This window comes from Triplophysa dalaica, chromosome 20 (genome assembly GCF_015846415.1).
Source record: "Triplophysa dalaica isolate WHDGS20190420 chromosome 20, ASM1584641v1, whole genome shotgun sequence".
Taxonomy (NCBI): Eukaryota; Metazoa; Chordata; class Actinopteri; order Cypriniformes; family Nemacheilidae; genus Triplophysa; species Triplophysa dalaica.
In genome coordinates this window covers 18,877,552-18,901,478 of record NC_079561.1, presented here as the reverse complement: position 1 = coordinate 18,901,478, position 23,927 = coordinate 18,877,552, and the positions used below count along the sequence as shown (strand labels likewise).

The 23,927-nt window shown below is 36.3% G+C and overlaps 1 protein-coding gene and 1 pseudogene across 1 annotated transcript; one reads left to right on the top strand and one right to left on the bottom strand.

The window, feature by feature from the left end:
• The first annotated feature begins 1,224 nt into the window (after positions 1–1,224).
• LOC130409589 (interferon-induced very large GTPase 1-like) lies at positions 1,225–3,899 on the top strand (annotated as a pseudogene).
• Positions 3,900–19,775: 15,876 nt separating this feature from the next.
• Positions 19,776–21,386, bottom strand: LOC130409588 (SLAM family member 9-like). Its single transcript, XM_056733630.1, has 4 exons — positions 21,332–21,386; positions 20,065–20,376; positions 19,924–19,986; positions 19,776–19,840 (listed from the first exon to the last, which is right to left on the bottom strand). Exons 1-4 carry the CDS (start codon positions 21,366–21,368, stop codon positions 19,776–19,778), a joined length of 477 nt encoding a protein of 158 aa, XP_056589608.1. The 5' UTR covers positions 21,369–21,386.
• Between the last annotated feature and the right edge of the window lie 2,541 nt (positions 21,387–23,927).

The window sequence follows — 23,927 nt, the reverse complement described above, 5'->3', positions numbered from 1 at the left end:
TTAACAAAAGGATTTTAAAATCAATACGGTATTTAACAGGGAGCCAGTGTAAAGACTCTAAAACTGGTGATATATGATCACTGGATTTAGCCCAAGACAGAATTCTAGCCGCAGAGTTTTGTACATATTGTAATTTGCTTATAGATGTTTTAGATACACCAGCAAGAAGTGCATTACAATAATCAATACGTGAGAAAACAAAACAATTCATCAACCTTTCAGCAACTGAGAAGGACAGCAAAGGACGTAAACAAGGAATATTTCTCAAGTGGAAAAAGAATGTCTTAACAAAGTTCTGAATAAAAGGCTCAAATGTTAGCAAGGCATCAAAGATGACTCCAAGGTTCTCGATGCATTGCATCGAAAAACACTGTTTTTGAGCGACATCAATTTTGTGCTCACAAATTCGCCGAAAATGCGGGCATTGATAAGTTTGACAGAGTTGAGAAACAAAGCGCGCACGTGTGAATTCATCGTGACGGAAGATCTCTGGATACGAGACAAGATTGTATTCAATATAACGGACGCAGGACTGCGTGAATGTCTGGTGTCAATCTCAGACCTTACTCTAGCAAAAACTATTCATATATTCAGGGCCAAAGAGATCACAAAAGCGCAAGCGATTGCAATGGCTACGACAGCAGAAACACAGTATGTGAACGCCATCACAAAGATTTCCCCGCATCACAAAGACCCTGATTCAGGGTCTATGCCAGCTCCCTTTCTGTCGGTCTCTCGACGTTGTGTCGAGAACGACAGCTGGGGTTCGCCCTTGAGAACCAATCAACTCTGACTACTATAGAAAAGGCCAATGAAATTTGGCGAATGAAATTTGCATGCCTGGCTTCGCCCCCGGATATCCGTATAAAACGAAGCCGGCGTGCAGCATTCATTTACCTTTTGTTCTTCAGAGCCTTCGCTCATGACTACGAACTGAACGAATTCAATGAATTCTTCGTCTTCTTCTACTGCCGGATCTACGACGTGTAGCAGCGGATCGTCCCTACCTGCAGCGACCTTCCCCTGGGCGTCTCGGCAGTTCCGAGGGTGTGAGATTTATCTAAAAGTCCTTTTCAGGACTGACTGAGCATTCTCCAGCGCGGCTGTTCTCTTTGGTGCGGAAAGGAATGGATACGATCGCTGCATTAAGTGTGTGGGCGTCCAGCACACTGAAGCAGCGTTCGTTGACACATCTGCCCACACTGCGGGTAGATTGTCATTCAGATGTTGCGGTCACGGGTGGCTGTCACAAGTCGTGATAATGAATTGGAAACATTTGTTGTTTGTCTGGGAAATCTGACATTGATCAACATCTTTGGAGAAAACCCGTCTGACATGAAGGACATTCTTCAGATTGTTGTTCAGGCCTTCTTGAGGATGAAGGAGGTGAGACTCAGACCTAGCTGTATGTTTGTTCATCAGAACGTTTCAGACGTCACAGCTGGAGATAAAAACATGGAGGGAAGAAGACGACTGCAGGAGACACTGGATGAGATGACAAAACTTGCTGGTGAAGTTGAAGTCTGTGATGCTGAATGTTTCAGTGATGTCATTGCATTTGATGTTCAGAATGATGTGAAATATTTTGCTCAACTGTGGGAGGGAAGCCCACCGATGGCACCACCAAACCCAAACTACTGTGACAATGTTCAAGAACTGAAATAATCTATTTTAAGACATGCTTCAAACTCAGACGGCATGATGCTGACACACATAAGAGGACGTATTGAAGATCTCTGGAAGGCTTTACTCAACGAACAGTTTGTGTTCAGCTTCAAAAATTCTCTTGAAATCGCAACTTACAGGACGATTGAGACAGAATACAGTAGGTGGAACTGGAGTCTTCGAAGTGCCATGTTGGAAATTGAAACCAAACTACTCAACAGAATAGAAAATTAAGTGGTTCATAAAGTTGAGGAATCTGATCTTAAGAGAGAACTACAGGAAAAAAGTGAAGAAGTTAAGAAGACAATGACAGAATTCTTTGAGAAAGATAGATACGCTGGAATAATGAATGAGTGGAAAGCTTCGTTGAAAATAAGATCAAAGATCTTCAAGAAAACATTGTGAGAGAGACAAGGAAGAAATTGAATCATGTTCTTCAACAGCGAGACCTGAAGAAAAAGATTGATGCTCAGAGGACACAGCATGAAAACAGCCTGTTTGAAAAGAGCAAAGACCTAGCCTTCAAACCTAAAGATAAAGCAAATGATGAAATTATAAAGAAAAGTGAGTTCAATTTTTTTTGGGAACAGCAGGTGACTGAGATCTTTAAAGACACTCCTTCGGTCAAAAACATTGACGTATTAAAAGATGTCACAGATCTCCTCAGTAACATCTATGGACATCTCCCTGTAAACCATATGAAAAGAAGCAGTGAATACATGAATATGTTATCAGTTTCAAGCTATTCAGATTTTGTAAAGTTAAAGAAATCCAGTGGATTCAAAGGGCCTTTTAAAAATGCCATAAAAAAAGGTAAAATGATAGTTGGCTTAGCTTTGTCTAGACATGATGAAGTCCAGATAAGAACGTTAATCAATGAAATTGCTGAGCAGACAGATAAAATGATTCAGTCTTTTAACATTTCAGAGATGGGCTACAACATCAGCTACATTCAACAACTCATAGATCACATAAAAACAACATTAACAGATCATGAAAAACAGCCAAAAGTGAAATATGCTTTCAAGAGAGATTTCTTCAGAGATTTAGTACAGTCCATCTGTCAGAGAGCAAACAAGACAATCACTGATCAACACATAATGTTCAGAGAAGCAAATGATCCTGTTCTCTATTCTGAAAGAAAGAAAGAGGAATACTACAGTACTTTTCAGAAATACTGTCAAGGATCAACATCAGCTGCCATTACTGGTGAATTCATCTGTAATAAACTTATAGAGACCATTGAGCAGAATGTCTACAAACAAACTGCCAGAGATTTATCAGATGAAATGAAGACAAACTGTGAATCACTGAATGGAAACAGATCAAATCTGGAGAAACACATCCTGACAACACTGGCAAGAACAGAGGATTTTGACACATACATGACCTGCATTCAGAATCCTAGAGAAATCTTTAAAAGTTTCATCAGAGCTGAAGTCAGTCAGTACATCACTGAAAGATTTCATGACAGTGTTCAACCTAAGATGAAAAATAACATCACACAACTGAAGAAGAAGATCATAAATGCAACACATGAGTCCACCAGACATGTTCAAGAGATCAATGGAGATGTTCATTCATGGTTTGATCGTTTCACACACCTGCTGTCTGATGTGTTGGTGTTCTCTGTAAGTGACCTCAGTGGAGTGAATATTGATGATGTTGATCTCACCGTCCTAGATGATGTGATATCAAAAAATATGTCTTCTGTAATGAAGACCATTCACAGTAGATTCACCACAGAAACATTTCCAGTGAAGCTGGACTTTCCAGACAGACCAGATGAGTTTCTGATTGGTCATTTCTGTCAGTGCTGTTGGGTTCAGTGTCCTTTCTGTGCTGCCATCTGCACCAACACCATAGAAAACCATGATGGAGATCACAGTGTTCCTTTCCATCGTAATAATGGACTGAATGGCTGGTCTCACAGAGGAACAACAAACCTAGCCATCAACATCTGCACATCAGCAGTGGCCAGTGACGGATCTTTTCATCCAGATGCCTCAGATGACACATGTCTATGGAAAGAATACAGAAAAGGAGGTCCTAAATATGCTCACTGGAGTATCACCCCTGACCTTTCTGATCTACCATATTGGAAATGGTTTGTGTGCAGATTCCAGAAGAATCTGGAAACATTCTACAGGAAAACCCTTGAGGAAAGTATACCAGATGAATGGAGGAAATACTCTAAAGACAACGCGATTGAGAGTTTGGATAAATACATTTAATGAACACATAAAGAATGAGACTCAAGGATCTTGATACACAAGACAGTTTGAAATACGTTTCTGTTACACGTGTACAAAATACACACACACACACACACACACACACACACACACACATATTTGTTTTTATACATTGTGGGGAGTACAAACTGTATATTCTATTGCCTTCCCTTAACCCAACCCCTAAACTCAACCATCACAGAAAACTTTTTTACATTTTTAATTAAACATAATTTTCAATGTAAGTGTGTGTGACTTTTACTATCATTGTGGGGACATTTGAACTCTAAAACCTATAACACACACACACACACACACACAGCAGTTCGTAAGATTGAAAACAGATATTGATAGATCCAACTATATGGCTTGCAGATTTTATAGATCTAAAATTAGAGTCAAGTTTCACTAGATCTCTCCCCGTCAGGAATTTATTTAATCTGAAAATATCAACTCCGTTGAAAGTTAATACTTCAAATCAACCTCCAGATAGATACAGAGATGAAGGAAAGAACAGCAGGCAGGAGACGAAGTGATGAATAAAATGAAAGCTGGTTTACTGAATAATCTCAGCTATGCTTTAATGCTCAGTCTAGCTTGGTCCAACTTCGTTTTCAATTCAATAGGTGTTATTAAGCATGCAAGAACATTGTCTTGTGACGTTATTATGAACCTTGTGATGGAGACCATCGGAGACTCAGATCAGCATAAGAGAAAATACAGCACCCAACATACGATTAAACAGTCTTAAAAATAAGGACAAAATGCAACAACTATTTAGAATAAAATGATAAAATAAATGAACATATGATAAATGAAATAATAATAAATAGAATAATAAAATAAAACAAAACAAGAAACAAAATATGTTTCTACTCAGAAATATCATTATACAGTACAACTGCCAAATAATTTCAACTATAATCACTTATGCTTTTGTTTTCTAAAGAATTTGACTAGAACTTCATAATGTGCCTTATATGATAGTAGGCCTACTATATTTGAAATGATTAGCAGGATGTTGCTGTGAATTCTGAATGAAGCACAATGATTACAAATGGTCAAACTGTTGTTTCAAAAAAACTTTGAAGGTTCAGCAATATCTTATTCTTTGAGTTCTTTTTGAATAATTTTCTGAGCCTGATGAAATCGTTATGAATGTGTTCAATACTGCAAAATACATGTCTTCTAATATATTCAATAGTTGCTTATACCAAGAAGCAGCGGATACATTTGTAAACAACTTGGCTTGGACCCAGTGTGTGAGCTTATCGAAAGCCAACAGGATCACAATTTGCGTGCTTTGGATCGCCAAATTAATATTAAAACGCAGATTTCTTCACGCCGCCTAGTGCTAAATTAACGACTTCTAGTAGGGGTCTCAGCAGGTCGGAGAAATGGGCGTGTCGAAAGGTGGGGGCGCGTTGAAAGGTTTTTCATTAGGTTGAAAGGTGCTCTTTCTTCCCAACTTAGTTGACCAATCACCATTAACCACACACATACGTCATTTCTTTTAAACAGGAAAAATATTGCAAAGGTTTCAAATTGTGAATTTGTGATCATAAGCCCTTAATCAGACAAATCTGTGTTTTTGCTAAATTGCTTAATAATAAATTACAGAAGGTAGGCCTAAGTAAATAGCTTTTTCTCATCTAGAATCAGCTGTAGTTATGTTTTATGAGTATTTCAGTCTTTTTCTGCATGTTTTTGTTTACATGTACTAAATCATAGTTGTACTAAAACGGTAGAAATGCCTTTTACAGTATGAAACAGGCATGTACTGGCCATCGGGACTACAACAACAATTCGGGAAACAAAATATTAAGTCAGAAACCATATCGACAAGTCAGAAAACACAAGGACAATTTAAATTATAATTTAAATTAATTTAAAGACTTTTAGGATTAGGATGAGTGCTTGTACCTAATTTTATTAAACACTTTGTGAAATGACTGAAAAATAACATGAAAGATTGACGTCTGCGCCTAACAACCCAATCCTAACAATGTAACAATGTAACACTCCTGTGTGTTCCCTGCTTCTACGTTTTTCCTCATGGACTGTCATTTTGCCACGCTCTCTCACGTGTTTTGTTCTCTCTAACTTTTGCACCTGCACCCCATTATCTAGTTTATCCCCATCACCTGTGTAGTCCTTGTTATCTGTTCTATTTAAGTTCTCCCCTTAGTTCAGGTCCTTGTTGAGTATTAATGTCCTAATGTTGTTTTACGTATGTTGGTGTTTATGCTGTCCTCTGGAATATATCCTGTTTACTTTGGTTTTGTTATTCTTTTGGATTACCTGTATTCGAGGAGTGGATTGTTTGCATTAAAGCCTTCAACCCGATCTATGGTCTGATATCTTTCTATCCTCAAGTAACCCGTGACACTGTCCCCTTCCTGAGGAAACTGAAGCCTCTATATCCAGTGGATACCAGAGAAATATAAACAAAGAATCTTTAATTGCTTTATATAAATTAATTCAGCCCTATGTTAGTAGGACTGAATGCCACTTTCTCTGATTTATAATGTACCTAAACTTACCTAAAACAGATACTATTTGTTTGTAAAACTTTGTCAGGGCATTTTAAGAACCCTAAAACCCTCTCTCTGCACATTTAAGGAGCTGGATTGATAATTACTGAAACAAATTGGAGATAAAACAGGTGGAAAACAGATGTCAGTATGTAAACTCGTATAATTAAGCAACCATGTGAACACTGTACATATTTATAAATGTAACAAACTGAAAAAAACAAAAATTGAGATTCAGTGTACATTTAAAGTGACACATAGATGTTGATGTCATTGATGACTGGTCCCAGCTGAGTGGTCACATACACATTTCAGTTGTGTTCTAGTGGTTAGAGAGTTGGACTCGTAGCCAGAAGGTTGCTGGTTCAATTCTCAGTGCCACCAGGAAATGACTGAAGTGCCCTTGAGCAAGGCACCTTACCCCTGTTTGCTCTGCAGTGATAGCTGCCCACGGCACCCTACTCGTAAGTCGCTTTGGATAAAAGCGTCTGCCAAATGAATAAATGTAAATGTACACATACAATTTTTATTCTTTGGGTCATAACCAGGCACTGGTCTGAGTGAGGGCCACACTAAAGGGGTTCTCATAGCAGAAACATCTGCATATGGAGTGCATAACCCCTATCTGCCACCAACAGGCCATCTAGGAACAGAAAAGTGTTTCTTTGCCCCAATCCGAATGTTCTGTTTTGTTCTCTACATACATTACTTTCCTCAAGCACTGACAGAACACGGTTTCATACACTGAGCCAGGCCAGTTGACTTTCATGCTTGTGATCACACTTATGCAAAACATTTGCATTATTAAATGTATAGTTAGTCATTATCAACATTACTATTCTTTACATTTTTAAATAAAAACTGAAATCATTGAAAAGACAGCTCACATGCACAATAGACCTATAAATGACCGTTCAGACTGAGGTCGCATTGCGGAAAATCAGACCTGTATCGTATTTAGGACCACATATGGAAGTGGCTCAGATCAGATTAAAAAAAGATCGGATTCCATCTGGTTTGTCCTGGTCACACTGTCATGCAATAAATAGATCTGGGTCGAATATGAGCAAAAAATCTGATTTTGGTGGCAATGTGAACGTGGCTTAACAGTCACTGTTTTCCTCAGTTTTGATTGTTCTTTTGGTTTTGTTTTCTGTGCCTGTCTGTTCGTTTAGTTCATAGTCCGGTATTGTTCTTACATGTTTATGGATGTTTGTATGTATCTGCTCCTGGTTTATCCTTGTTCAATTCTTTTTGAAGTATCTTTGGAATTCTTCTTCGATATCCACTTGGACTATAAAGCTTCTGTGACAATAAGAAACTTTGCTCCTGGCCTACAAGGCCACCACTGGTTCGGCACCACCTTATCTTCACTCGCCAATGGAGACATAGTTACCCGCCAGATCCCTACGCTCTGCAAACGAACAGCGTCTTGTGGTGCCATCCCAAAAAGGTAAAAAATCTCTCTCGCACACCTTCTGCGGATCTGTGGCATGATCTGCCCGCTACTACAAGATCTTCAGATTCTGTCGCCATCTTTAAGAAACGTCTGAAAACACATCTCTTCCATCAACATCTGACTGATCTTTTCTGACTTTATTTTCTTCTCTACTCTTTAAAAAAAAAAATATATCTGATTGTTTCTATATACTGTGTTAGGTTATATGAGACCAGTCTTCTTTTTTGATTGCACTTATGCTTTTGTTGCACGTGTGCTGTCCAAATTGCTTCCCTTGCCCACCCCACCTGTAAGTCGTTCTGGATAAAAGGGTCTGCTAAATGACTAAATGTAAATGTAGTTGCAGCGTTAAAAGGGAGTCAATTTAATGTCACTTGTCAATGTCTTTCTAATGTATTTATTTTTTAAATAGAACATGTTCAGGGGACACAATGAAACTGTGAACTTAGCCTCACAAGACACATTTATATATGGCAGCATGCAAGACTGTACCAAGTACTGCACACAAGTTTACTTCGTTCTTTTTAGTGATAAGTTTTTAGTATTAAAACCTTGGACACAACAAACTGGCCATATCTTGCGCATAGTAATGACAGTCCCATCATAATAACCATACTTCAACAACTGATGGATCGTAGATTCTGACTTTGATGAAAAGCCATTAATGTGTGTATTTTCTTAGAAATTGTTAAACTTGAGAGTACTGACGAGCTGAGGTTAGTGGACGTGGTTCAGAACACCTGACTTCAAGGTTGGAGTTGAATGATGACCTGAAATGGGCTGATTTTTTAAACCATAAAGAACACTGAGTTTGAAAGGTCTGCATCTAAAATGGGATGTTTTCTTAATATGGCCCTTGTGGGGTATCTTGGTTGCACCCTCCACCTTTAAAAGTTTACATTGTTCATCAAAAACGAAAATGAATTACAATGGTCTGTATCATAAATTTGTAGAACCAGCATCTGTAAACTTTTTATTAAACAAATGTCAGTGTTTTTTTATTTTAGAAACCTGAAGTTTGGTAAATTTACAGTCAGAATGTTTACTAATGTGCAAAATGGGCTGTTTATCTTAATAAATATAACCTTCACTAATAAATTACTACACAATAAAAGAACAAATAAACAGGAGGATCTTTAATGGTGGAAGCATGTAGTTTATGAGCGGCAGGTAACCCCACAAGATTGCCGAAATGGATGGACCCAATTCTTAGGCAGTCAATGATATTGACCCATTTAAACTGGAAACTGGCATCTGAATCACGTGTTGTTTACGTGTATTCTACGTGTACTTGGCGTGTATTTATAGGGCGTCCTATTCGGTCCAAAAAAATGACTGACCAGCTCACACACGCCTCACTCAACTTGAGACGAGACGTCTGCCGAGCTTGCCGCCTGCTGCTTGACTCATTGGTCTGCCGAGAGTGACGTCTGTGTCTCACTGATTTGTTATTTGTTAGTCTCTTTACAGTTGCAAAAAGAGTGTGTGTGCTATTTTTTGCAGTTTGTAATGTAAGAGAAAAAGTTCTGTCTAGCTTTGCTTCAGTCAACATTGAAGACATGCAGACTGTCTTATAATATATATATGTTATAGTTAACCTTAAAGTTTAGTTTTTCGCCACATACGCTCAGCATTTCTGCATCTTCTTTTCATTCTTTGTACTGCTTGTATGTTTCTCCAGGGTGCTTTACGCCTGCCAGTTATCGCCATGACCTTTACTCGAGCAATGGCATCCATTTCTGCATTAAAGGAGTAGAACATCCATAGAGTCTGCAGATATATTTGGTGTCAAAAACATATTATTCACAAATAGCTCACTAGTGTTCTCATTTATGAATCTCTCTTTTACAGAGACAAGTCTATCTTCAGTGGCAGGACTGAATGATTAACAGGTATTACAGGTATTTACAGATGGGTCTGGAACCAGAGTCTGGAAGAACAGCAGCAGCAATATATATTCCTACTTTTAAGATAAAAATTGCAACAAGATTATCAGATGATGTGTCAGTTTTCCCTGAATTTTTAGCTATCATACTAACTCTTCCAATGGATCGAAGAAGTTCAATCAGAACTGTGACATATAGTGATACAATAGCTGCACTCACTAGTCTACCAAGTGGTAAATCTGAAGCTAGACAAGACTTAGTATTTGAAGTTTTACAAAATTTGATTAGAATAAAGCAGTTAAGGAGGATTTTCTTCTTGATACCTGCACATATGGGTGTGGATGGAAATGAAGAAGTAGACTTGCAAACAAAGAAAGTATTAAATCATCCACATGTAGAAATTAAGTAAGCTTTAAATGAAGATGAATTCAAGAGAGTGATATCATTTGAAGTAAATAAGAAATGAAAAATGTTATGGAACAGTGGGTCTAAAGGAAGACATCTTTTCCAGATTCAGGAGAAATGAGAGAAAAAAATATGGAAATAGGAAGAAGGGTGCCATTATTTCAAGACTAAGAATTGGACATACAGCATTAAACTATAGCCTTTTTAAAATAGGCAAGCATGAATCGGGAACGTGTGACAAATGTGGAGAATTAGAAACAGTGAGGCATTTTCTTAATGAGTGTTCTCCCTATGAAAGGGAGAGATTGCTTAATAGAAGAATTAGAATGGGTGGGAGTTGATAATATTTCTTTAAAAGTATTGCAAGGAAACGGATCAAGTCAAAAAGAGTACATGAAATATTATTTAAACACCTAAAAAACACAGGAACAGTAGATGTAACATTAAGTATTTATTTTTTCCGAATATGTACACTCCCTACTTCAGATCAGTAGGTGGCGGTAATGCACATTTTCGTTGGTTTGCCAAACCGCAATAGAACACTAGAAGGTGGGCGACACTGTACAATTTTGTATCGATCCGATACCAAGTAAATGAAGGGCCAGTATTTCCGATATCGATAACGTTACCACTACTTTTAGAAACATTCTCTTGAATTTACATTTACTTTCCTGTGGATGAAATATCATGATTTATCAGATGAATGCATCATTAATTTGCTAAATCTGACTACATTTTCAAGACCACTAAAATATTTTGTGATTTGTGCTCTTAATGTGCCTTTAGACTATAATCAGGTAGATGTTAAAACACAGGGCATAATTTAAACCAAATAAATTAATATATTTATTTAGTTATTTATTCCTGTAATAGAATTTGCAAGCATGAACTTTGCACCAAAATATTACTGGAAAATCGTAACAACAGATTAACAGAACAGAAAACTGATATATAACAAAACAATTTCTCCATTTCCTGCTCATTCTATAGCTTTAAAAAGGAAAGTGCACAACATTATTACTGAAGAACAAAGCTTTTAAAACTGCTTTTCGGTTTTTGTTCAGTGTTATGTTAAGACACAATAATATAACAAATTAACATGTTTCACTTTCATTACCCTTTTTAAAGTGAATTTATAAACAAAGTGCACACAGTTGTTTGAGAAACTAAATAAATAAAGTGTTTAAATAATAAAGTACTTTTAATCTTTGGCTTTTTACCCCCAAAGGCCAACTGTCATACATCGCAGTTCGAAGTGTTTTTATTCACCGAGGGGAAAAATCTCCACTCGATGCTGCTCTTCTTTTACCTAAACATCGGAAGTATCGATATTTCAGGATCGATCCACCCACCCCTTAGCTCTAATAGCTATTGAATTAAATCGGCAGTCCAGGAGGACATGATGAATGGATTCAGATATTTACGGACGAGTCTAAAGATCCTGTTTCTGGCAGCTGCCGCTGGTGCAGTTTATATACCTTAAATTTCAATGTAATATCAAAAAAAGAATCACTGACTTTGTAGCAGTTTATACAGCAGAGTTAATTGCTTTATTGTTAGCACTTCAGTGGGTAGAAGACGTAAAACCACTGACTAGTAGTCATATGTTCTAATTCTTATGCTGCACTTTCAAGCCTTGAAAGTGGTCAAAAATCAACTAGACAAGATATCATATATGATATCCTTGCTTGCTTGCTAAGAGTTAGTAATATAAGTTTAGTAATGTTAAATGGGTTCCAGCTCATGTGGGGGTAAAGGCTAATGAAGTGGCTGATAAGATAGCCAAGGAAGCTTTGAAACATAGTGAAATAGAGATTCAGGTGAAGTTTAGCAAGGAAGAGGTCAAAGCTAGAGTAAAAGAAATGAGTAAAAATAAATGGCAAGAAAGTTGGAACAATGATAGTAAAGGAAGACATATTTATCATATCCAAAAGTGAGTAGGGAAAGGGAGGAATGTTATAAATAACAGAAAGGATGATAATATTATAACTCGGCTATAGGACATGCTGGATTAAATTATTACCTTTTTTAAATAGGAAAACATGAGTCAGGTAGATGTGAACACTGTGAGGAATTAAAAACTATAGAACACATTCTTATCAAATGTAAAACATATATATATATTTTAAATTGATGTTCCACACTCCAGTCTAGTAGGTGGCGGTAATGCGCCAACAGCCATAAAACAGCAGAAGAAGGAGAAGAAGGAGAACATGATGTGTGTCGGTTCCAGTGTTTTCGACCTAGTTCGTACCGCTGGTAATATGTGATTTAATATTTTGTGGGCTTCGATATACATACTAGATATATTAAATACCTGGCTACAACGCATGCTAAAGTTCTTGTCAGTGGCCGGTTGGCTTTTGCTGCATCATTTCGGGCCTCTCAATACACACGCGTTTCAACCAGTTCACACACCACACGTTCTGTGTTTCATGCTAATAGAGGAGAACTTGTCCCGCTATATACTAGGGGTGGGCCGATCCAATACTCGGTATCGATATTGTTCCGATACTGGACGAAAATTAGATCGAATACCATCAGCACGGGCGCCACATGTCTTAAAGCGCGACATGTCGAGCGACGTAGTAGAAAGCCAAACTGAACGTGGGAGAGAGAGTTTGTCCGTCCTGTTGTTATTGTGTATATAACTATTGATTTTACTTTAAAACTACTAGGCGTTGGTATTACAGACATTTGTCTGTGACGAATAAGCCTGTCACAGAGGAGACCCTTGGATAAAAGCATTTGGAGCTCAGTCTTTCATTATTGAATAGGAGAAAGCTTTTACGATTTCTAGGAAGTATTGTGTCACCAATAAGATAAGTGAAGTATCATTTATAATTATTCACTGTATTTACCCAGTTAGCCAGATTGTTAAAAGATTAAAAAAAATATATTAAAATGACCTGTGTTCTTTTGTAATATGGATGAGGAGACTATTTTACATCTTTTTTTTGACTGTATTTGTACCAACTTATTTTGGTTTTACTTTTAGGTATTTTTTAGGGAGATTTCTGGCATTGACACGGTTTTGGATGCTAAAAATATTTATTTTTTGTTTGACAAACCTTTAGATAAAAAAAATCCTTTTTGCTTAATCTATTTATTATTTTAGGCAAGTTTTATATTCACAAATGTCGATTGTCAAAAAAGACGCCAAACATTACACACTATACAATGTTGTCTGTTAGTCTGAATACACCTATGTATAAAGTTTTCATTATCTTTTCCTCTTTTATGCTGTTGTTTTTGTTGTTATTTTTTGTATTTGTCTCATCTATCTGTTGTTGTTTATAAAGCATCAATAACTAAAAAAAAAACGTCGGTGAGAGATGAGACCTGTCCGTTGTAGTGTATTTCGGGGAACTTTGAGTTTTATCACAGTAAAATACGTATAATTAATGATGATTAACTATACCTATTTTTTACTCTTTTATCGGATTTAGCAGACCAAATAATAGCGACAAACTAAATTCACTCTTCCACCAAGTGATCAGCAGATCGTATATCAAATCTAAGAACTATAACTTTCCTGGCCTTGGAAACATAATGCTCTTACTGTACCGATCCAGAAATTATAAAGAAATCAAGATGTTTAAGTGATGTTAATATGTGATAAAGAAACACAGCAACAGTTCGATTGTAGATAACAAATGCGGGTTTATTGACTATACTAAAAGGGGAAACATAACTACTAACTAGAAATAACACGCTAAGACAAACGGCACATGAAACTTAAAAGCAGTTAAAAAAAAGGTAAGAGAAAACAAACACAAGTGGCAGTATTACATCAGCTATTCACATCTGCATAAATCATCGAGGACAATCTCCTTGTTAAAAGGGTTTACGTCAATAACGCAGCTTTTTAGAATATAGTTTCTATACTTGCATTGGTTTCCTGAGTGTGCTTGGACAAATTCTTGTGCCCTAGGAAAAAAGGTTTTCAGAGTCATGATGGTTTCGATCCGTCGGTTCCTTTCTTAGAACCAGATTAGCAGACGAAAGTAGACACGAAGTTAGCCGAAGTAAACTGTGGAAAAAACTGGAGGTGGTTCGAAAGGGAACGCGCAAAACACGGAAGAGCATCGTTTGCTCCGTTCACGGATATTTTAAGCCTGGGGGCTTCACACCCCTCCAAGGTGGGCGATCCAATGCGATGAGATGATTTTGGGCACAAACTCAAAGATATATTAGCTCATATGCATTTATGGTCACCTATACTATGGAGCTGTAATACTTTTAGAATAAGATAAAATGATTATGGTATAAAACACATTACTCTGCTTTACACCATCTTTTAAGGAATGAAGAGAGAAACATTTAGATATAAAACATGCCAGGATTATAAGTACATTGACCTGAAGTTTGTATAAGAATGCAAATATAAGCAGAATACAACTAAACACATGCTTTTGAGGTTATAGGTGAGGCCAAATAACATGGGGACAAACATACAATATGGAGATCTTGGTGTGTACACCTTTAAACCATTCTTTTGTGGTTAAGAAGAAAGAAAGAAAGACATTTTCAAGACTTGAGTGACCATTTGCCCCATTCCTATTGAAACATCTGGTGTCCATGTTGGGGGAGCACCCCATCCTCCTTGTTGGGACTCCTCTGAAGTCCAAGGGAGTGTGTTGGAATATATCCTGATAAAATGATGGATGCTTTAAGAGAGGGCAGTTGGATCAGACGTGCTTCCGCCGGTTAGACTCCTGCTGAGAGGTCATGGTGTTATACGATGCCCAAATGGTCACCTTTGGTCCGGCCAGATCCTACACCGTCGATACTAGGGGTCGACCGATTTTCAAACTTGCCGATTATCGATTTTCATATTAAGCATTTTGTTGATTATCGACATCGGTCGTTTTAAAAGCCGATAAAGTAATTTAATTTTGAAATGCCGAATTTGGCTCTGATGCAGTCATGGATGAGCCTTTTTCCCATGAATCGGAAACTACGTCACCGCAGGGAAACCAACTTCCCCTACAGATTAAATCCCATTGTAATAGAATGCGCTTGTGTCATTTAAAGCTATTTATGTTATCTCTACTGTCTTGTTTTGTGACTTCAATCTATATTAATGATATGAATTCATATCTTTGCGATTATCTGTTTAGTGAACTCAGACTGCTAATATTCATTTAATTGTTTTGAGTTCATACACCCTAGCTTGCCTGTTGTTTAAACGTGATCGTCTCACTGTATTATAAGAAAATACTTAAAAATGCTGGTTCAGTTTTAACATAGTGTAAATCGTTAATTCTTGTTTGTAAATAAGATAATGGTGTTTTTTATTGTAATTAAAATACGATTCTTTGTTCGTTCATGATACCAAATGTAAAATCTTAACTTAAATTCTGAAAACGTTATAAATGTAGAACTTTAAAATCATCTAAGGTTAAGAAATACAAACTATTACATTGCACTGTAACCAATATTAATAAATTAAACCCTATTATAAAATGCTTATCATAAACCGCTGTATTGTCCTTCTCCAATCTATTAATGGGTCGCTTTCAATACTACACATAAGATTCAAATTTTTCTGAATAATCATGGTCTACCGTTTATATTAATATACTTTATAAGCTACATAAACAATTATTTACACAAGTATCACAGTAACACAGAGCAGACATAATAAATCACGCATACATAATGCATGGCAATGATACAATGCATCCGTGAGTAAAACGTCTGATATTGTATATTTTAGATATAGATTTTACTTAAAAAATATTTTACTTATAAAATATTTTCGATAATGTCAGAAGCACTGGCATTTTCTGAAACCGAAAGTGTGATGTGAGTCAGATGGAAGGGATTGGGTGATGTCTTTCCAGCACAACGCACTGCCATAACTGTAACGATTATTTTATCGAGATAATACAGAACCAAACCAGACAGACATAAAGAATAAAATTAGACCGAGAACACCATCACTGGATTTATTATATGCAGTTCAGTAGTTAAAATCAGAAAGTACCTGTCTCAGATTGCTGTCCTGTAAACGGTACAAAATCATTAGCACTAGAGCCCCCTCTTAGTCTGAGAGATTTGTGATTGCCTTAAATAAAAAGATAATGGCTTCGGTGCAAAAACGTCTTCAACATGAGCTGTTTGTGATTCTTTGTAATGCTCTTGGTCAGTTTGTGCAATAAATACCCGTAATTGTACTTTTATTTGAGTGTTGTTTTTATGGTTTAGAAGTGGTTAGGTTTAAGGTGAGGGTGGGATTACGTGCAAAAAATATTAGAACCATAAATATTATGAAATGCTAAGATTTGCACGTGTTACGGTCTGGATTATTTAGCGAACAGCAATGCAGTTCCCTGTTAGTCGAAAAACAATGGGTACCCTGTGCGTTCTAAAGTGACTCCGAGGGGCGCTGACCGAGTGTAAATATGTGACAAGTCGGGAATGAGACCGGGTTTTACAAAACAGTTATCTTTTTTCTTTACAGTGCTCGTGTGTTTCTGTGGAACATGCGCAACAATGAATGTGAAGACCACTCTGGAGGGAGAAACAGTGAAGGAAACAATCCTGAAATCTTCAGCACTGGGAAAAGATGATCAACTCATGGCATATTTTCAGGAAAACTCAACCTCTAATGGACCTAAGATGTGTGCACAATACTTCTGTCATAATGGACAATGTGAGAATGACCCAGAATCTGTAGGCCAATTCCAGGTGCAAGGAGATTATGTTGTTATGGTCATAAACAACGTCAACATTACCAACTCGGGCCAGTACAATGTGTCCCACAATGGTGTTAGAGACGTGTGCACTTTTATTCTTGATGTTCAAGAAGCAACAGGTCAAAAAAAGGAGACCATCACTGAGACAGGTAGGTCCCAACTTAATCTTTTCTTTTATGTTATGTTCTTGCAACATATTTTTCTTTGCAATTCACTCAAAAATGAAAATGTAATTTGCTCATCCAAACGGAGTATGGATCCCAACAAACTAAACTGCATGATGATTTAAAGACATTCTGTTGTTATGGTCTTGTTTACAGAGATCCCCCGATCTTCTGTTTCAACCTGGTTGGTTTCTGTTGCTGCTGGAGCTGCTTTTTTGGTCCTCATTGTTGTGATCTACTTTATCAAGAAGAAGGCAAGTATCAGCACAGGAAAAAAACTTATGAATTGTATAACAATGCCCACATAATAGTTTTTAGCAAAAACATTATTCGGTACAGTTTTGATTTAAATACTTAAGGGTGTTCATAGGATTTGAGTCTTGTTAACCACAGTTTTGCTCCAAGACCCGGAATTTAAAACACAACAAAATATTTTAAGTTCATTGCAGAAAATCTATCCATCTGCATTGTTTCACTAGATTCTAATCCTTTACTGTTAGGGTTGGAAATAGAAATTCGATTCCAATTCTGGAATCGGATCCATAAAAAAAAAAAAATATTCCACTTAACGATCCCAGACCGCACGGTCACATGCTTTTGATATCATTTGTCAAGATCTGGGTCACCTGACCATCTGCGGTACATTCATCTCGAATACTAAAAGTCAGTTCACATGATGGACCATGGAAGGCGCACTAACGTGTGGCTGCATTTTGCGAAATCATAAAAAGACAAAGCTAAGTGTATTTATTGTGACAGACTATTATGTTGCAAGACGGGGGTCACCAGCAATATGGCAAAGCATCTGCGGTTGGTTCATCGTATCGAATTACAAGAATGCACCGTGTGTGATGTGTAGCGCATCCCGAGTTCCCACACTGCCGACTCAGAGTGCTCTACCTTAGCCTACGATGAAACTAATGTGGTAACTACGCCGAAGACATGCAAAATAAATTCATCCCATATTTTTATTTTATACTGCTACGGGAATCTGATGGCATATTTATGTTAAAACATTCTACATATTTATTTAATACTGGTAGTACAATATGATAAAAACTACTGGCACAAAATAAATCTTTTTGATCTTGTTGACCTTCATTGCTTTTTCATTTCTTTGGAATCGAAACTAAGAATCGTCAGGAATCCGGATCAATAAGCAGAATCAAATTTGGAATTTGAAACTATGCCTCAACCCTATTGACGGTTTAGGTGACTTTGCGCAGAAAATAATTTGGACTTTCTGTCCTGTTACGGACAGAAGTCCACAAGTTCTGCTTCTGTTAGGACTTCTGTTTTGGTCATCTAATAAGGATCAGTTTCTGAATGAGTTATTACATTTGCTTTAGATAACATACTGTCATTTTTTTATTCACTTGCAGATAATGAATCGTGGAACAAACCCTACAGCAGCAGGACTTGAGCTTGAGCCTTTGGAAACAGCCAGAATCTAGAACAACCCAGAGAGTGTCTGCTCCTGTAAGCTTTTAAAGAAAACAGCTAGAGCCATCGTTGCGGATTCTTCATTATGTACAGGACAATGAGAAACATTTTCTCTTCACCCAGTTTTACACTTCAGGGAAAGCTAATTCCGCCTTAAATCTTTCAGTCAAGATGTATTACACGAAGAGTGCTGAAGAATAATGTGGTCAAATCTACCTCTAAATGTAAGCTGTGTGGAAATATAGGCATTAAATAGGGAGGAGTCATACTTGTGTTGCAATAAGAAATACAGGAGTCAAGTTGTACCATGGCTTTATTGGGGAGTTTGTCAACTGACCAATCAGATTGAAGTATTACAGAGAGCAGTGTTATAAATTAGGATTTTGTAATTACTTTTTTCTTTTAAGCACTGACAAATATCTTTCATAGAAATCTTGTTTTATTGGTACTGTACTTTTTTATTTTGTATTTATTACAAATTCCGCTCATTGGAGTAAGACTGGTATTTATGTTTGCTATGTACAACTCTATGCCATAAGTGCCACTTTATACTGATACCAGTGTTAGGAATTGTGTTGAAAACTGGAGCCATTCCTTAGTGAAGAATATTGCACTCCTGCAACGTGTGAATGTTTTAAGTGATTTCTCAAACTTTTGTGTCAAAATTACTTGAAATGAAGACTCGAGATATGCACACACACTTATGCTGCCATTGCTGGATAACAAGCATTTGTTTCCTTTAAATCGTGTTTTCCAGTTGACCAGCACTTTTACCAGAAGTGCCTTAATGTGACCTTTAAAATTCATGCATTGGGCAGAAGCTTTTATCCAAAGTCACTTACAGTGTTTTATCAGAATATGTTCCCTTGGATTCAAAACCCATGTGATGTGTTCTACCAATTGACACTATTCTTCCTTTGACTGTTTTTTCTATTTTAATTATTTAATAATAAATAATATAATTTTTAAAGGTTTAATTTTTATTTTATTGACTGATTTGCACATATTCTTTTAAAACTCCAATTGAAAGCAATACAAATTTTTAAGAATTTTTATTGTTTTGGTGTGTGTCTGTTTATATTTGTATCTAATAAAGTATTTTTATGAAGTATATTGGAGTTTTTGAGTTTTTTTCATAAGCAAAACAATAGCATTACTTGCTGCTAAAATTATTGCCTGTTGTCATCGGACCGTAATATTAACAATGATTTAAAGTGTGTCTTAATACATGGTCACAGTGGATGCTGAAACTGATATATTGTGTTTATTCATTAATTTCTTTTACAGTGAACAGAGCTCTTTGATATTGCAGTAGAGAAGCACCTGCAGACACAGAGACAGGAACGCTGAAATAGAGAGAAAGATGTAGTTCGAGATGATCATTTCAACATTTATTTCACTGTTTATGTAAAAAGAGAAAAGATCTGACCTGGAGATTGGTGCACGCTAACCAGTGAGCTGCTGATGATGATGACGGGTACAGAGACACGAGCTTAAAAGAAGAAGAGAAAAGTAGATTATTTTTTATATTTTGACTATTAGTTTGATATCAACTGTAGGTGTATTTTACCAAATGCATCCACTTTAAACTTGATTTTTGTGATCTGTTTGTTGAGGACAATCAATGCTTCATAAAGTCCAGAATCATCTGTGCTGATGTTTGAGATGTTTAAATCTCCAGTCCTCTCATTCAGCTGAACTCTGCCACTGAATCTATTTTCATAATGAGTGTAAATATTCCCATGATACAACTGGGCAATGCGTGAACTTTGATTGTCATTTGAAAACGTCCACAAGATTTGATGGTCTTTGTTAAAATCCTCAAACCGTGGATGGAGATTGAGGACATCTCCCTCCTGCACTTTAATCTCACTGGAACCCACTGGAACAATATGAAAACAGATTAGAAATTGTGGATAGTGGTTACATGTGTGTTATGGACTATCAAAAACCTTTTGATATGACGAGAACAACATCTTTACATCCATCTGCATGTAGCTGCACAATTTTTTTAGCTAAACTTTAATTATTTAATGAATAGTGCACCAAAAATCGATCATTCTGCCATTATTTATTTATCATCATTTAGTTTAAAACCTGTTCGTGACTCTGTCGTGTGTGGAACATATAGAAGATATTTTGAGAAATGTTGCAGTGGATTTGTGTTTTTATATACAAGTCAATGGGGTTCAATGTTGAATGGGGAACATTTTTCAAAATATATTTTAGGTTCTGCAGAAAAAAATGACAGAACTTTCACTTTTGGGTTAATTCTGCCTTTAAGATTACTTCTGCTTTAATATAGCAGAATATATAGAAGTGTACAGTAAACTCTCAATGTCAGATGAACTTGAAAACATACGTCCTTTGATGTTTAGCTGCATGAGAGAAACCACAAAGAAAATTTTCAACAGCAGCAGGAAGTTGCTCTTTTCTTGAAATATGCCGAACATTTCAAAGTAACATATTTCTCCACTGTTCTTCTGTTCTTTGATTCTTTTAGATATCGCTGATCCTGATACATTGTAATTTTTCTTTATAAATCTTTAAAAACTAAATTTGAAGAAAAAACACTGACTCGTATCTCAGTGAACAGAGGTTACGGTAGTAACCGAGTTCGTTACGTATTCTAAATAATTTCCATACAACATAAGATCACTTAAATTTTTTGTCTGCCAGTAGCCAAGAAAAGTGGAATATTATGCTGGCCATTGAACATATCAAATAGGTTTACTTGGCTTTAAATCAATTGTAATTATGCGACACAAGCAGGATGTAGAAAAACAATTTAAAGTCATTTTTTTATTGATTTATAACAAAGTGGTGTAATAACTTACCCTTCACAGTGATGAAGAACATAATGAAGAGCCACATGATATTTGTGATACCAGATGTTTGTCTCCTGACCTGATGATGCGTCTGCCGTTTTAATCAGTGACATCATTGTCGGTAACTTTGGGCTTTATCTTCCTGTCATTTTCTCATATCAGCAGTTTTTTCACTTCGGCAGACGCAGTCACTTTGGGTATTTTTCCTGTTTGTTAGAGTGTTTCACATCTTCGTTGTACTTTTAAAGGTTTGTCGTTGTTAAAGCAGATTTGTTAAACCAAATATAAGGACTACATCTAACATAATGAACACATTTAACTGCAAGTATTTCAATGTAAATGAGTCTTTCATAGTTGAACTGAATGGACAGACCGGTTGCTGTAAAAGAAAGTTGACTATACAAGAAAATGTTTCTCCCCTGACCAGAACATACACGTGTTCATCATAAAGTCAATCACCAACAAAATAAAAAAAGTCCAAAAAGAGAAGCTTGTTTCATATGCCTTTATGGGAAACATTTTAATGAATTTTTAAACGGTAATGTCACAGAAACTCTCAGGGACAGTATTTACTTCTAATATATGAAGCATTTGATCTTTTTTTGCTTTGCAAGAATAAAGAGATATCATCCTGCTAACTATGACAAACATGCGAGATTCCACTGATCCTTGATTTAGAGCACATGTGTACCAGTTTTTTCACCATTTCTTAGGCCTCTGTCCATTGAGAAAAGGCAGGAGACAAACTCGAAGTGATAGAAAATGAAGTTTATTGAAATCCTAGTTGCACTTCAATACTTTGACTATAGAAACTGATTCAACAGGTATACCAACATAGATACCGGAAATTTACTGCTTCACAACATTGTCTCGTGACCTTGAGAATGAGACCATATGGCTGTTTCATAAAAGTTGCATAGAATAGCAAGAATTAAGATCCAAAACCAGACTTGAATGAACTAAACTAATCGGTCGGGCTTAAATGGGTTTCATAAAGCGTAGCTTTATTCACGCGATCCTGAAACTTCAAACAAGGCTAGTCAAGATTATTGCGTGCAGACATTATTATTATTCAGCAGCGCTATACGTCAAGTGTTGATCAAATCGATCTGCTAAGGAAACTAGAGTGATGTTTGGTGTTCTTCTTATTCTTATGTGTTTTATGGCAGTTGAAATCCAGCATATTGGTGCACTGCACCTTCAGCAAGAAATTCCTAAATGACTCAATACATGCAGTAAGTATAATGTGTTCAAATGTATTCATATAGTCTATTTTAATAGAAATCATAGTAAATGTTTGCTACAATTTATTCAAACAGTAATCAAGGAATATGGTTATTAAAATATCTTGCACAAAATGTTATACCTATGTTACTTTTTTATTATTTCTAATATGTTACAAAACAGTGTTGTGCAAATGTCTTAGGTTACCATTAGATTTCAGCAGTGATATAATGTGCATAACTATATCTAGCCTCAAAAAGCAACTAGAAACCCTGTGTGTATAAGACTTTAAAGCACTGATTTATTGTCAATAAACAGAGTTTGAATAAGAGAACCAATCTACAATTCAGAATAATGTGTCTGTTTATTATGTTCACAGCGTTCTAAGGTACAGTAATCATTGTTTGCACATTAGATTAAGGCCCACTTCTGTAGTGAGGTACTCACATTGTGTATTTTCCTAATATTATTGGCTGCAGGACACTTACTTGCCTCAGAGTGAGACAACATGTGACTATTTTAGACAATATAGAGAATATTAAGTCATTACAACAAAATGCCAAGAGAATCCCATCAAATAATTATTTCTGTTTCTACAGAATAAGACTGTACAAGCTCTACCTCCTCACAAAAAGGGATACACTGAATGTAGACGTACAATATAAAACATGAAAGAAAAAAAAGTTGACAGTTAAAGCTGAAAATCTAACAACTGGAAAAAGACCACCATAAGACAGTGACACAGGACCTGTTGTTTCAACAATATTTAATGATATGCTTTCTCTTCCAGCAAGCAGATTTAACATACAATAAAATAATTGTATAAAACTTAAGGAAAAGAGAAAAATTAAAGCTACATATAATTATGACTGTCTGTTTAATTTTCATTAAAAATCAGCTTATTGTCCCATCAGCTCTTCTCTACAACCATCATTGGCAGCCTCTCTCTCCTCAGGCAGACCATCTACGACACTAACACCCTTAACATGTTTGGCCAGTAACTGTTTGAAATTATTCTGTTTCTAGCTATTATTAAATTCAATTTTATTTTATTTATATAGCGCTTGCTTCCAAAGCAGATTTGAAGGAGAAAAGAAAAACTGAAAACACAGAAAAGTTACAACACAGTCTGCTGTGGCGAGGAACCCAAACTACAATGATAAATAAATGGAGAAAAACCTCTGGAGGAACCAGACTCAGCCGCTCACAGACAGTATTTTCATTTATTATTGTGGTCCATCATTTATTTAACTAATTTACTTAGGTTTAGCCAGCTCTGGACCAGGCTAGTTTCCCAACATAAATTGCCATAGTAACTGAGTTCGAACTATTTGAAGTTTACTTTATGAGACCAAATCGACAGACAATAAATCTGATTTAC